The 15432-nt window shown below is 55.7% G+C and overlaps 1 protein-coding gene across 1 annotated transcript in view; it reads left to right on the forward strand.

The window, feature by feature from the left end:
• The first annotated feature begins 5225 nt into the window (after window positions 1-5225).
• ARHGAP23 (Rho GTPase activating protein 23) overlaps window positions 5226-15432 on the forward strand; it is a 70012-nt gene continuing 59805 nt past the window's right edge. Inside the window, 1 exon segment of the mRNA XM_058560803.1 lies at window positions 5226-5288. Coding sequence (XP_058416786.1) covers window positions 5226-5288 — 63 coding nt within the window.

The following is a 15432-nucleotide window of genomic DNA, read 5'->3' on the forward strand; positions in this document are numbered from 1 at the left end:
GAGAGCTTCTCAGACAGTAGGTGCTCACACATTTTAATTCCTTTCTTATCCATCTTGGTGTTTTCAAGCCCCTGTGAGGTGATGTCATGATCCTTATAAGTCATCTGTTAACCTTGCACATCACTCACACACTCTGGGCCACCGGTCTTCAACTGCCCGATGTCACACAGTTGAGACCCTGCAGGGCTGAGACCCCAGCCCAGGGTCTCCTTCTCTCCCCGCCCCATGACATAGCTTCCCCAAACAGGGTTCACTGGAGGGGCTGCTAGTTGAGAGCGGCCAGGCTGGGGCATCTTTCATCCACCCTCTGCCCTGGCACCAAGGTTTCGCTGGGTGTGGCTTGCTTGCCCTGCTGCCAGCCCAGAGAAGCTGCAGCCTCTCGCTCCCACCCCAAGCTGGCTGTCCAGAGATTGCTGGGCTGGGGTCCCAGCTGTTAGGCAGGTTGTCAGCGCCCTTTGGCCCCAGCCTGGCCAGGGGTCTGTAGCCTCCCTCCCCAGGGGGTGTTCAGGTGGGATCTTCTTACCCAGGATTGCTCAGGGACCTGGCGGCAGAGATGAGGGTGGGGACTGGTGTCATCTTGAGTGGACCTTTGCCCCACCCTACACCGTTAAAGATGCTCAGTGAGGTCCACTCTACGGATGCCTGGGGCTTCTGCCAGAGCCTGGGCCCCACCCAGCTCTCAGCCTTCAGGCCTCCTTTCTCCGCCACTTGCCAGTTGAGGGCCTTCAAGGTCCTCACACTGCCTCCCAAGGCTCCTGCTTTCTCCTCTCATTATGGAGGGCTCCTCTTGTTTTGCTCAATGCTCTGCTTGCAGCCCCATCCCAGCCCCCTTCCAGCCATCCTCTGCTGTGTTTGTTACCCTCCCTGGAATATAAGCTCACTGAGGGCAGGCACATCAACTGGTTCATTGAATTGTCCCCGCCACTGCATACAGCTGTTTCCATGTAGTTGGAGCTTGATAAATGTCTTTTGACTTGACTGCACTGGGGCCCCACCTGCTTTGGAAATGCAAATTTAGGTGGGGGTGGTGTTGCTTTTGGGGGACAAGCAGAGGACCTGGAGGCTAAAAGCCAGAGGCACAAGAACAGGTGAAGTCTCTTCTCGGCTCTCCCCTCTAGTCCTGCCTTCCTGCTCTTCTCCACCAGGGGGTGCTCTTTCCTCTTCGGTAGAAGGGCCAGAAGCTGTGGCCAGGTTTATGGCCACCCGTCCCATAACCCACCTGCCACCCATTGTTTTCCCTTTTCGGCTCACAGGGTGCTTAGAATCCATCATAAAATGTAAGCCCCAAATCGGAGGAGGCAGGCAGAGAAGGTCTTATTGTTTCCAGGCAGAGGGTGAAACTGAGGTTCAGAGAAGGTACCTTTCCTCAACGACATACAGCTACAAGGTGGGCAGGATGGGAACCTGAACCCAGGACTCTTGGTTCAGTGCTCCTTGAGGACACCATACAACCCCTTGCCGGCTCCTGGGCCAGGCCTGACCCTGACCCTGGACGGCTCTGGTCTGGACTCCTGGATCTCCCCACAATGCTCCCCTGCTCGCCTCTGCCTGGCCCTGGGGAAGGCGGGTTCTTCCTCTGGCACCCCAGACTTGGGATTCTTTTCCCTTCACTCCACTCCTCACCCCCTCCTCGTGTCCCCTCAGGTTCTCTCTCCCTTGCTGCCTGCTCCTTAACCAAAAAGCCTACTCAGGTGCCCCCACCCAAACAGGAACGTGTGCTGCCCGATTATCCCTTCTGCTGACTCTCAGGGCCGGTCCCTTTTCCTCACCCTGGAGGCTCTCCTCTCTGCACAGTCTGGCCTCCCCTCCCGCCATCCCCTGAAAGTGCCCTCTCTGCCTGACACAGGCCACTTCCTCCGGCCACCTGCTTCCCCTCAGTCCTCCTCACCTGCCTCTAGAGGTGGGTGCTCCTCGGGTCCTGTCCCACATCTGGTCTCCTCTCTGCACTGTCCCTGGAGAACCTGAGCCACACTCCTGGTCCTTCGACAACCTCTAGAGCCTGGTCTCTAGCTCAGGCTCTCTTCCTTCTGGGAGATGGACCCAGCGTTTAAGCCATCACCAGCAACACAGCCTGAGGGTTAAGTGTGTGGATTCGGGAGCCCAAATGCCTGGGTTCGAATCCTGCATGTCCTTGGTAAGATACTCAAGCTTTCTGGGCCTCAGTTTCCTATCCATAAAATGAGGATTATAATATCTACTTCACAGGCCCTTTGTAAGGACTTAGCACATACAAAGGACTTAGCACAGTGCCTGGCATATACCCTCTCCCTGAGAACACTCGAGATGACTAGTCTACTTAATGTTCTGAGCCAGAAACCTTGGGGTTGTTCTAGACTCTTCCATCTCCTATGCCCAACACCCAGTTGGTCACAGAGTCCCGGGGGCCTCTGATATTTGTCGCCCCCCAACCCCTCACATGTCCTCCGTTCTTTCCCGAGCCGCCACAGTGGCCATGGCACTTCTCTGCGTAAATCCCTGCCCCAAGCCAGGCTAGAATCTAAGTGTCTCAGGCGTCACCCCTGGGTCACATCCCCTCTGCGTTTCCTTCCTCATCCCTCTGTGCTTCCTGCCCGCGTATGTACGCTCCCCTTGGCTCCAGCTAGAGTCTGCTCTCCTGCTCTGTCTTTTCTCCCTGGAGGGCTTTTCCCCCCATTCCCCACCCCACTCCATGAAGCCCCAAAAAGCTCAAGGCATCCTCCTTCTGGACCTTCCTCCACTTCTCCAGTCTCCCATTGCTTCTTTTCTGGGATCTCACTCTAGAGTCAGGATTGGTAAGACCAGGACCCCTCAAAGGGAAGGAGCCAGGCCTTATCTCTGTATCCCCAGGGGCAACCTCCGCTCCCCACCCCCTCAAATATTAGGGCTCCCAGTAAGTGTTTGGGAATGAAGGAAAGTGATTGGGCTGGAGGAGGAGTTTAGAAAGAGGAAGGATATAAGGAGGGTCCTCACTGAGGGACACCCTCCACCCCATGTTGGGCTTTACCGCCTGAAACCCCAGAGAAAGAGTGTGCCAGGAATAGAGTGGATTTTGAGGTGGATGGTGGGACGCAGGGAGTGAGACATGGGAAGTCAGAGGAATAGGGAGCCAGGACAGAGAGGAAGGATGGGAGGAAGAGGTGTTGGGGAAGATCGATGAGGGAGAGCCACACAGAATGGAGGTGCAGGTCAAGGTGCAGGAAGAGGTGGGAAGGGCAGCAGGGTGGGGGGAGGGCGCACTTTCTGGGAAGCGGGAGAGGGTGGGGGAGGTGAGTGCAGTGCATTGTGGAGGGAGGAATTGCCTGCCGGCCACTGTGAGCTCATTTCCTCTCACCGCCTCCTGCAGTGTCTGAGGGCACAGGCTCTGGAAAAAGTGAGCCAGGGGCACCCCAGAGGCCACCACCCTCCTCCCCTCCCCCACAGCCTCAGTTCAGTCTGGATCTCAGATGCCACTGCTGCCCCCTTACATAGACACCCCATTTGTTCTGAGAGGAAAGGGCCCCTGAGCCAGAGTGGCAGCCAGCCTTGGACCACCGGGGCTGCAAGACAGAAAGAGGCAGAAACAGGGACCTGGTTGAAGATTAAGCAAGAAAATACAGGCAGTATGACGGATTACAGTTAGATAGCAGGAAGGACTCAGAAGTGGGGGATAATTCTGGCTGCATGTGACCTTGACGAAGAGAGGTGGGGAAGGAAAAGGAGTCATTCACTGCCACTCCATTATTATAAAAGCATCCCTTTCCACTGACTTCCAGGGGATTTGAAATAAATTAAATAAAACATAAGATTTAAAAACAAGTCAGTCTCTCCTTCCTCAGGCTCACGGGAGTAGGGTTGGCCTAGTTGGGTCTGGGCCCCCCGGCCCCTCCAGGACCTGAGTCCCTGATCCTGCTCAGAGGTGAAGGGCTGGGGGGCTTGGGGCTGATTTACTCTCAGGAGTCGGGGTGATGGGGGTGGTGGTGAAGCAAACAGGTTTTCCCAGGTCTCCTTGCCCCAGAGGGGGTGGGTGACTCCAGTTGGTGTCAGGCTTCCCACGTTCATTGTCTGCCTTATCCAACCATATTTCTACCTGTCTGTGGCCTCTGCCTCCCTTTCTTCATAATCTGGATGAAGGAATACTGGAGCCATAAAACTGCAAGAAGGCCTGGGAAAGAGGTGAGCATAGGCTGTAGGAAATAGGAGGTACGAAGGGTGTTAGATCCCAGAAAGAACTTTCCAGCAGAAATGAAGGACTGAGGGGCCGTCCCTTTCTGGATCCTCAGAGGATGGGCTGGAAGGATCCTGCTTGGGGGCAGGGAAATGAGGACCTGGCTCAGGACCCTGGTGGCTCTTTGGGCCCAGGTCAGAGTGAAGCTGAGAAGGGAGGTTGTTGGGAGCTTGTAATTAGGAGGCTTGGGGTGGAGGGTGTCTCTGCTCTCACTGCTGCCCACTGCAGAGCAGGTCAATGGGCTGATCCAGAGGCCTGAGCCACACACAGGCTGGCTGGGTGGGAGTCTGAAGGGGAACCTGCCGGCCTCTCTCCTACAGCCTCCATTCCCTTGCCTCAGTGGGGCCCTGGGCTGAGACTCTGCCTGGGAGGGTGACCCTAGATTGAGGGGTGTGGAGCCCCCATGGGCATCATCATCTCTGCCCTTGTCTCAACTTCCTTGAGTCCTTAGAAGGAAGGCTCCCTAAGCCTTTTTCTACTTTTCCCTGTCTTCCATCCTGGGTCTCTTCATCTTTTTCTCTGACTTTCTCTACCTCAGTCTACTCTCTCTATCTTGTCTCTGTTTCTCTCAGGCTTTCTGTGTCTCTTCGTGTCTGTTTCTGACCATCTCTGTCTGGCTATGTTTCTCTCTGCTTCCCTTTCCCTTCCTCCCTTCCTCTCTCCCCTGTCCCTGTGCTAGTTCTGGGTTCAGTGCCCTTGTCCTCTTTCCTCGGCCGGCCCGGATCACCGTCTATCTGGGCCGGTCCCCTGGAGGCCGGCCCAAACTGTCTCCGAGACCGCCTCTCTTCCCCAGGCTGTGTTCTGCCCTCGGCTCCGCGGCCAGCGCAAACCCCTGCCTCAGCCGCCTCACCTGTCTGCTGGCCCAGGGAAAGGCGGCGGGTGCGCCCCGACGGGAGCGCAGCGGAAGGAGCGAAGGGGCGGGCCCCAGGGAGGAGGCCCCACCCACCCCAGGCTCGGCCCCGCCCCCTCCGGCCCCGCCCCTCCCGGGTCCTTGCTTGCGCCCCCAACAGTGCCCTGGCCGCAGAGCTGCCGCTGCCGCCCGATGAATGGAGTCGCCTTCTGCCTGGTCGGGATCCCGCCCCGCCCGGAGCCCCGGCCCCCCCAGGTGAGGGCGCGGGGCCAGGGGAGGGGGCGGGTCCAGGCGCTGCCGGGGAGCTGGCGGCAGGGCTGGGGTCGCGGCGCCCCCGCTCGGCGGGCACAGCCTGGGGAACACGGCGCTGGCACCGCGGGCACGGCTGCGGGAAACCTTGGCTGGTGGCGAGCCGGGGAGGGGGCCAGAGCGAGGGCTGCTCTGGGCAGGGGGGCGGGAAGGAGGAAGGTAGGCAGGGGGCCGGGACCCGCGCAGGGCTGCCAGGGCAGGGGGCACCGACTGGGGCGGCGGTGCCAGGCCCCCGGGGGCTGGGCAGCGGGGGCGGGAGGCCCGCGCCTTTTGTCCGGGTTTTTCAGGCGGGGCGCCTGCCGCCGTTTCCTCTGCCCGAGTTTTCGTTTTCCGTTGGCGAGGCCCCGCCACAGCTGGAGGGAGAGGGAGTGGGGGAGGGGGTTCCCGAAGCGGGATGTCCTTGGCCACCGCGGCCGGACACCCCCCTCCCCGCGCCACACTCGCCCCCTGCCGGGCTCGACGAGCTGCGGGGCGCGGGTCCGCCGCCCCTCTGGGTCCCGGGTAAGAGAAACAGGCCCGGGACCTGCGGCCCTGCAGGCGCAGCTGCACTCCCCTCTGTCCCCTCCGGCTGGCTGTGGGTGGGTCTGGGCATGGGGTGCCAGGGGCATTACTCAGCGCTGGGCTGCTTTGCTTGGGTCCTTTCATCTGCCAGCTGCTGGCGCTAGGGAGGGGCCAGCAGGGGCCTCTGCGCCCCATCGGGGCCAGCCCCCTACCTCTGAGCCTGGCCACCCAGTCCTGTTGGAGCACCCCAACATACACTCCCCCTTCCCAAAGTGAAGGATTGAACGCTGTCCCGCCAGTCGTTTTCCCAGCTTGGAAAAGAAGTTCCCTGGGGGTCCAGGTTGGGGTCAAGGCCTGGGCTGAGGCCTCTTCCGCTTTTGACAGGGCTGGAGGACTTAGGGACGCTCCTTCCCAGCCCTCCCCCAGTGCTGGAGCTGGGGTCTGGTACTTTGCAAACTCTTCCTGACACTGGTGTGTTTCTCAGGAGCTGGCTGTATGCTCAGTTCTCCCTCAATCTGTGTCTCTCTCCCCGGACTCCCACTCCACTTTTCAGAGTTTCCTAATTACAAACTTGAATTTCAGGATGGACTGGGGCTGGGGGTGGAGGTCATTAAGCCTGAGTCCCTTGGATTCTCCCCCTGGACCAACACATACCTCATCTCCACCCCCACCCCCACAATTTCCACCCCCACCCGCAGCCAAGGCCCTGCTGGGGGTGGATGCATTTGATGCCACGTGGTTCTTTCCCTGGCCAGGGCAACAGCCCCATTCCCCAAAGTGGTGGCTCTCACTGCGATTTGCTCATTGGCATGCGATTTGAACCTCTATTACATAACCCATCATTTTGCCTCCAAACACAGCCCAAAGGCCCCCAGCCCCAGCCTCTTCTTCCACTTGCTCACAGGGTGGTTGGGTCCACCCCTAGGTGACTCTGAGCTCCAAGTTCCTGCGTCCAAGACCCCGCCCTCCCCTTGGGAATGATGAGAGCAGTAAATCCTTGACCTTCAGTGCTGGATTTGTGGGCCTCAAAAGCCCTGTGAGTGGGTGGGATGGATATTAGAGTCTGAGGCTACACAGAGATAGTGCCAGGGCTGGAACCCGGGTCTCCTGATAGGAGTCACGGCACAGGATAAAGCTTTGGAGAGGGGAGCATTGTTAGGAAGGTGGCTTTGGGACACATGTGGAATGGGGCAGGCTTTTGAGGATCCCAGCCCCAGCGGAGAGGGACTGGACCCAGGGAATAGGCCTTGTGTTTGGGGAGCCTGCATGGGGACCTCTGTGTCCCCTCATCAGGCCAACTTTGAGCTCATAGGGAAAGGAACAAGAGTCCTGTCTGGCCCCTCAGGGGTGCAGCATTTTTGGCACGGATGGGAGTGGGAATGAGGGAGGGTGCTGGTTACAGATCAGGGCAGTGCAGGAGTGGATGGAGGCGTTTACACTTCATCCTTCATGGCAGGGTTACTTAGAATGACTTCGTGATGTATAAAGTTAAAAGAGAGAACAAAAGAGGAGAATGGAATAAGTTACAATGTGAAGGATTGCAGTTAGCTATACGGGAGAACTTCTGGGGCGAGGCTTGTGAACGGCAGCATCCCAGGCTAGCCTGGAGCGTCATGTAGGGAAGTTCCCTCCAGTATAGTGGGTCAGGTAGATTCTTATGATGTTGGATTCCAGTGTAGCAATCTGGAGGGATTGGTAGGGGATGCAAATATATTCAAACGAGCATAGACATTAGTGCCTGAAAAAATGTGTTTTTAAGGAGGAGGAGTTGCTTTAATAGTATAGCTGATAATTAAGACATAGATGGCAATTACTCCGGGCCAGGATTTTTATAAATTACTGCTTTTAATCCTCACAACACCACCATGATGTGGATATCGTTATCCCCATTTGACAGGTGAAGACACTGAGGCACAGAGAGCTAATAGGTTGGCCAAAATCACATCAGTAACAAGTGGCAGAGCTAGGGTGGGAACCCGGCAGTCTGGCCCATGTCCATGCTCTCACCCTGCTATCCTGCTTCTCAGGACCTGCTTTGTCCCACTGTCACTCCCACCCCAGGTCTGGGTCCATCTTGGACACAGCCCAAGATCAAGGTCAACCTCTCCCTGGATTGGAGCTTGGTTGCTTGTCTTTCTGCTGGGACAGGGCTGGGGACCAGAGGCCTCAGTGAGATGAAGCCTCAGGTGCCCGTCTGTGTTGGTAGGTGGCGAATCAGCTCATTTACTCCTCCACCCTCCCATGCCACCCCATGCCAGTCCATAGCACTTGATGTTTTCCCTCCAAAGGGGCATCCACCCTGCTCTGTTGGTTGCAAGAGTTCAAAGGTGAGATATTGGCTTGGTCAGGGATTTGGACAAAGCCTGGTTTGAATGATCCTGCTCTCTCTCCCTCCCCGGAGAGAGCCATGAATAGGGCCTGTGGGAGCTGGCTCTGCCTTTCCCCTAGCACCCTCCACCCCCTTCAAACAACCCGCCTTTAGATCCAAGCCCCCTATTTCATGTGAAATTGTGTCAGCTCATCAGCAGGGCAGTGCCGGTCAGTACCAGGCAGGCATCTCCTCCCCACTGCCTCAGTGGGACAGCAGGCTGGGTGGCCTTGGGACTGGACTTTGGGGCGAGCTTAAATCTCTGTGGGGGTGGAGTGTTTTCATCACCTGTCAGAGTGAGTCAGGACCAGAGGGGTCATCTTGCCCAACTCCCTCATGCTACAGGGAGGAAACTGAGACCAGAGAGGCCAGAGAGGCCCAAAGTCAGGTAGCCTGTGAGTGGTGGACATGAACCCAGATGTTCTGACTCCTGGGCTCCCAGGCTATGCCTTTCCCCACATGGTTCTGTCCTTGGTGCCCCCCTTCAGTGCAGGGTTCTGGGACAGGGCCCTGGGAGGGAGAGGGGAGGGCATGGAGGAGCAAGGATGAGTGGACAATGTGTCCCGTTCTTCTCTGTGTCCCCAGTGGCCAGCACAGTGCCTGGCACAGAGCAGCTCTCCATAAATGTTTGTGAAGTGCGGGCCAGGGAACAGCTCCTCCCCTGGCTTCCCAGGGTGCCCCTGCCCAGCTCTGCCTCTGGCACTGTGACAGTCGGTCTGCATGTCAGTCTCCCCCATCAGACTGGAGTTATTTGAGGGCAAGAAAAGTATTAATAGCAACTGCTTCCATAGTGCTCACCACTAAGTAGGTACATCATCATCGTCCCATTTGACAGATGAAGAAGCTGGCACAAAGAGATTATGTGGCTTCCTAGGGTCACACAGCTAGTAAGTGGCAGAGCTAATGAGTTGACCATGCTCTTGACCTCATTCCAAGTGGCCCCAGAAGTGTTGAGTTTATCTTGGTATCCACAGGGCCTGGCCTGCAGCCGGTACTCAGAGACTGTTTGTTGACTGACGGGCTGACAATGAATGGAAAAACCACAGAATCCTACCTTTTGGAGGTAGCTGGGGTTGGGGTCTTGGGAAGGCAGCCTAGAGGTTCATCACTGTGTTATCTGCGCCAGGAGGACCTGAGCCAAATCTAGAAAGGAAGGGAAAGCTCAACCACATCCTGTCATGACTACCCTCCAAGGCTTAACGCGGGCCACTGCGCCCCCCAGTCTTCTGGCTTCTCTTGTGCTCTCACTTCCTCCCTTCCTCCCCCAGAGTTCCGAGGGAATGGTGCTGAGCAATGGGCACGTGGGAGAAGACTACAGGTTGGATTAAAGAGGGCTGTTCTTTTTCATCTCTCTGGCCCTGAGATGTTCAGCCCAATGCATCACCTTGGGGGAAGATTCTGTGCCTTTCAAGTTGGAGGGTAGACGGAGTGTCTGGTTTGGGGCAGGGCCCATCATAGCTATCAATTCTCTGTCTCTCCCTGGAAGGGGTGTTGGATTTCCGGCCACCTCCAGTCCTAAACCTTAGGCCCAGGGTCATCTCCTCCAACCTCCTGAAACCCACGTCCCCCTGGGCAGGTAACCTCTTCCCCTCTGATTGCCTCCTGCTCCCCGTTTGCTGGTTTGAATGAACATCAGTCAGTCACTATCCCCAGCCCACACTTCATCTGCTGACAAAAGCTGGTGGGGAGCTGGCTAGGAGACAGAAGACTCAGTGTGGGGGATGGGGTCTGCCTTCTAACACAGAGAGGCAACCGTGGGAGATGAGAGGCCCAGGCCTGGCATGGCCGCTGGTACACTGGGAGCAGGTTGGGTGTCTGAGCCCTGCCTTCAGCCTGCTGAGGTTCCAATTTCAGCTCTACCCCTTATTCACTGTGTGACCTTGGCCAAGTTAATTCATTTTTAGTCTCAGCTTTCTTTTTTTTTTTTTTAAAGTTTTATTTATTTATTTTTTCCCCCAAAGCCCCAGTAGATAGTTGTATGTCATAGCTGCACATCCTTCTAGTTGCTGTATGTGGGACGCGGCCTCAGCATGGCCAGAGAAGCGGTGAGTCGGTGCATGCCCGGGATCCAAACCCGGGCCGCCAGCAGTGGAGTGCGCGCACTTGATGCTAAGCCACAGGGCCGGCCCTAGTCTCAGTTTTCTTATCCCTGAAAGAATCCCTTAAAATTGTTGAGAGGATTAAGTGAGGTAATACAGGTAAAGTGGCTGACATTTGGTAATCTCAACAATTAGTAGCAACTATTATTATTATTAATTAATTTATTTTTTTGCTGAGGAAGATTCGCCCTGAGCTAACATCTGTGCCAGTCTTCCTCTATTTTGTATGTGGGTCGCTGCCACAGCACGGCCATCGACAAGTACTGTAGGTCCACACCCAGGAACCGAACCCAGGCCGCTGAAGTGGAGTGTGCCAAACTTAACCACTAGGCGACCGGGGCTGGCCCCTATGTTTATTAAACAAATGATAATCGATGGATGGGCCGGCCCCGTGGCTTAGCGGTTAAGTGCGTGCGCTCCGCTGCAGGCGGCCCGGGTTCGGATCCCGGGCGCGCACCGACGCACCGCTTCTCTGGCCATGCTGAGGCCACGTCCCACATACAGCAACTAGAAGGACGTGCAGCTATGACATACAACTATCTACTGGGGCTTTGGGGGAAAAATAAATAAATAAACAAACAAACAAACAAAAGATAATCAATGGATGGGAATGAGAACAACATCCTTTGGGCTCAATAAAGAGAACCCATTATGGCTGGAGTAATCTGACAAGGAAATGGGCTGCCCCTGGAAGTAATGAAGCCCCCATCAGTGGAGGTGAGCAAGCACAGGCTGGACTAGAGAGAATTCTGACATTGGGTGAGGGGTTGACACAGAAAACCTTAAGAGCCCTGCTTTGGGATCAGCACCTTGTGGTAGGAAGTTAGAGGAGCAGGTGAGACCTGGTTCCTGCTCTGGGGATTGGGGAGGGGAGTGAGAGGTTGGCTGCTGTGGTTTGGGCTGTGAGGCTCCTCTGAGGAGAAGGAGCCCTGAGAGTCTGCCTGGAGGAGGCCTGGAAGGATGGATGTGGCTCTGATGGGTGGCAGAAGGTGGAGGCCACTGCAGGCCAGGGAGGGGCTTGGTGGTTGAGGGGCAGTGAGGCACCTGGGCTGCTGGTCCTGAAGTCTGCCCTAAGGCTGACTCCACATCCTGGCTGCCCAAGGGTATGGGTGTATGGTGGTGGTGGTGGTGGTGAGGAACTGGTGGCTCCCTGACCCCCACACCTCCCAGCTGTCCTGGAGGAGGGGCTGAGGCTACTCCCTGTGACAAAGATCAGGGGCCTGTAAGGAGCAGAACCGGAGAAAGAAAGACTTCTTATGCCCAATGCATTTGGGAGCGTCTGGGGGTCGGGGGAACAGTGGGGCCTTTGTCCCCAGCCACCGGGAATCTGGCCGAGGAGCTGGCCCTGGGTCTGGCTGGGCCCTCGGCCGGCAGGTCCTCTTTGAAGTGACCCTTTCAAAGCTCAGGCTGAATGCCTGGGAGGAGAGAGCCTGGGCAGCGGGATGCCTGAGACCCACAAGCCAAGGATGGAAACAGAGCCAGGGCTGGCCTCTTTGGGCGGGCAGGCTGGCAGGAGATGTGTGGGTCGGAGGAATGTGGCGGGGCTAGGGGGACATGTGGGAGCCATGTGGGAGGACAACCACTCCAGGGGTCTTTGCCCCCAAGTGGGGGTCGGTATAGGGAAGGGCAGAGTTCATTTTGGCCCCATGCCTGGTTTCTGTCAGTCCCTAGCTTGATTTCTGTCTGACTCGGGTCTCCTAAATCTGCAGCTTCTCCTTCCTTTTTAATTTCCTCAAAGAGTGTGAGAGCTCCTTGGAGAGAATCTAGTGTGGGCGCAGGACTTAGAGCCCTCGATAGACGAGAGGGGTGGAGATCTGGGCTATTGGAGCTTTTCCTGCTCCTGAGAGCCTCCAAAAGGCTGGAAGGGGAAGCTGAAGTGGAGACCCCGACCCTCCACCACAGTTTCCCTCATTCTCAATGTGGAGGAAACTCTGTACTGTTCTTCAAAAGAGAGGGAGGGAGGCAGAAGCCCCCCAGAGAGGGAACATCTTCCTAAATTCCAGCTGGAGGGATGTGGAGGCCACGCCCCTCCCTCTGCCTCCCCATTTGACTCAGGGAAACTGAGGCCTAGAGAAAGGACAAGCCCAGGAGAAGAGGCAGAGGGGTTGGGACAGGAAAAAGTGGAAGAGGGAGGATGGAAGCCAGGTTGGCGTGTGGGGCTCAGGTTGCAGAGTTATAATTCGAGAGTGGTGGAGAAGTGCCCATAGTCTCTTCAGCTGACCTGCTGTGATTCCATGAAAGCAGGGAGAGGAAGGAGCGGGTTTCTGTTGGGGGGTTTTTTGGACTGAGCAGTGGACCGTGGAGCCCTCAGCAGCCCAGGTGAGAACCCTGCCCCGCCCTGAGGCTGTTTTCTAGTTCATGCCCCCACACCCTGATCTCTCCTTGACGTCGTGGCACTCTCTGTACTTGGGAAGATTCTTCTAAATCTCCCTTTTGTCTCCTGAAGGTGTGGGCCCTAGTTCCTCCCCAAGAGAGGGAGAGGAGGGAGCTGAGGACCCAGGTTGTGATGGTGGGCTGCGGGTGGCTCTGGGGCTTTCCCATATCTTGCACTGGCATCCGCAGAGCTGAGCCCTCATTAGCTCTAATGAAGCCTTGCCACTGTGCCTCCCCCCCTGCCCCCCCCCATAGCACTTGGTTGGGGGGAGACGGGGAGGGGCCCGCTGAGGTTGCGCCCAGAGCCCAGGAGGGGGGCTGGACATCTGCGAGAGGGGAGGGTGGGAGTCAGGAAATGGGGGCCATGCAACAAGGCTGGGGCTGCTGATGGGACAGAGAAATAGGCCCCCCTCCCTTCCCCTCTGAGACCTTTTCCTCCTCCAGGAGCATCCCAGATGCTTAGGTCCCCACAGTGCTAGGGAAAGCGTTATCTGAGAGACTGAGTGTGGCCGGGAGCACCGAGGACATTCCCAGGCTTGGTTGCATAGTGTTCCTCCTGGCCTCTCCCTAATTTCAGCCTGCGGCAGGAGAAGGACCTGACACCAGAAACTGGAGGTTCAGTGCCTGGGAAAATCAGGCAGCAGCCAGATCTTTTTTTTTTTTTAATTTTTTATTATTATTTATTTATTTATTTTATTTATTTTTGTGTGTGTGTGAGGAAGATCAGCCCTGAGCTAACATCCATGCCAATCCTCCTCTTTTTGCTGAGGAAGACCAGCCCTGAGCTAACATCTATTGCTAATCCTCCTCCTTTTTCTCCCCAAAGCCCCAGTAGACAGTTGTATGTCATAGTTGCACATCCTTCTAGTTGCTGTATGTGGGACGTGGCCTCAGCATGGCCGGAGAAGTGGTGCGTTGGTGCGCGCCCGGGATCCGAACCCGGGCCGCCAGCAGCACAGCGCGCGCACTTAACCGCTGAGCCACGGGGCCAGCCCCAGCAGCCAGATCTTAATGCAAATCGACCTTGGTTCATTTGGTGATCATTTCCTGGGTGTCCTCTCATTTCCTGTGTTTTAGGCTCTCTCTGTGTGTCTTGGGATCTGGATGAATAAGACACAGCCCTGCCCTCAAGGGGCTTCTTGTCTGCTTTTCCTACGACCCAAAGTCTCCACTAAGATTTTATAACCATGGGTTCTAAGATTTGATTCTACGCTATCTGCCAGTCCAGAACACCCCTTGTCAAAAATAATAACATAAAAATGGCCGTGCCTACCTGAGGAGACAGATCCGGAACAGACACAAGCGAGTGTCTTCACTGTGATATCATTTGAGTGTGAATGTGGCCACAAAGCTGGTTTAAAGATGGAAACGGTCTTGCTGGGGAGAATCGCTGTAGGGATTGGTTAAAAACCAGTTGGTGATATGATTAATCTCCTTTCTCTTATCTCCTGTTTCTAAACCTACCGTTAAGTTGAGCATTCTTTAGTGAAACTTCTTTCGATCAATTTTCAAGGGCCATTGTGAAGTGGTTGTTTATTTACTGATACAAGAACTGAGACCCTGAGAGGGTAAATAACTCAACCAAAGGTCACTCAGCACCTGAATGTAATCTGGGTCTTTCTGAATCCTAAACCTGTCCTGCGTCACTGCTACATTCCCTAACAAGGCAGAGCCTGGAAGGACACCTCCTACCCTGGGAAGGTGGACCATCCCCCTGGCCCCTAGCTGAGCCTTGAAATCCAAGTAGGGGTTGGCATAATGAAGGAAGCATGGTGAATGCAGACAGCATGATTGTGTTCTGCTTTTCTGTGGCTCTGCTGCGCACAGGGACTCTCTGTGACTCCCCATGCCTGCCTGGAGTCTGGGTTTGCTCTTGAGTGGTGTGGAGGACCCCGGGGCTGCATAAATAAACAAAAGCCGAGCCCCTGCCTCCTCTGAAGATGCTCCAGCTCTGAGGGGAAGAAGGCTTCGCTGAAGAGGCGAGGCTTGCCAAGGCTGGAAAGATGTCTGCTGGGCAGGAAAGGGTTGTGGAGAAGAGAGAAAAGGGCGTTCCATACAGAAGGACCCACCATGAGCAAAGCTAAGGCCATGTGAAACAGTCTGGCCTCTTACTGGATGAATGAGTATAAGATTGAAAGTGAAGAGAGATGAGATTGTCAAGGCCAATGAGGGCCAGATCCTGCCCCTCCCCTCCACCATTATGGTGGACCCCTCATGCCATACTAATGAACTTGACTTGCTCCCGTACATACTGTGCAGCCATGGAAGGGTGTCAGGCAGTGGAGGCAGCAGACCAGGTGAGAGATGATGAGGGCTAAAACTGGAGTTGGAGATGGAGAGGACAGGACAGGAGTGGGATGCATTACCTTCTTCCTCTTTCCAGAAACTTGCCATACCATCTCTTCCCCTTGTCTGATATAGCCTTCCCTGCCTTCTCCATTTCTTGAACTCCTATTCATCCTTCAACACCCAGTTCAAATATCCTTCTCTGTAAAGCACCCCCACACACACACCAATTTTCTCAAATATATGGGGACTTCTTTCTCTGGGCACTAGAACTTAAGTTCTATGAGGGTAGGGACTTTGTCTTGTTCACTGTTCTATTTCCAAGTTCTAGACCAAGCCCTGTTGACTGAATATTATTGACTGATGAACTGAACGTTCCAAAAGCACTTGGCCCTGCATTGTGAGAACCACATAATAATATCGATAGGAGTATTGGTTGCAACTAACATTTATTGAGCATTTC

Source organism: Diceros bicornis, chromosome 18, assembly GCF_020826845.1.
Source record: "Diceros bicornis minor isolate mBicDic1 chromosome 18, mDicBic1.mat.cur, whole genome shotgun sequence".
Classification (NCBI taxonomy): domain Eukaryota; kingdom Metazoa; phylum Chordata; class Mammalia; order Perissodactyla; family Rhinocerotidae; genus Diceros; species Diceros bicornis.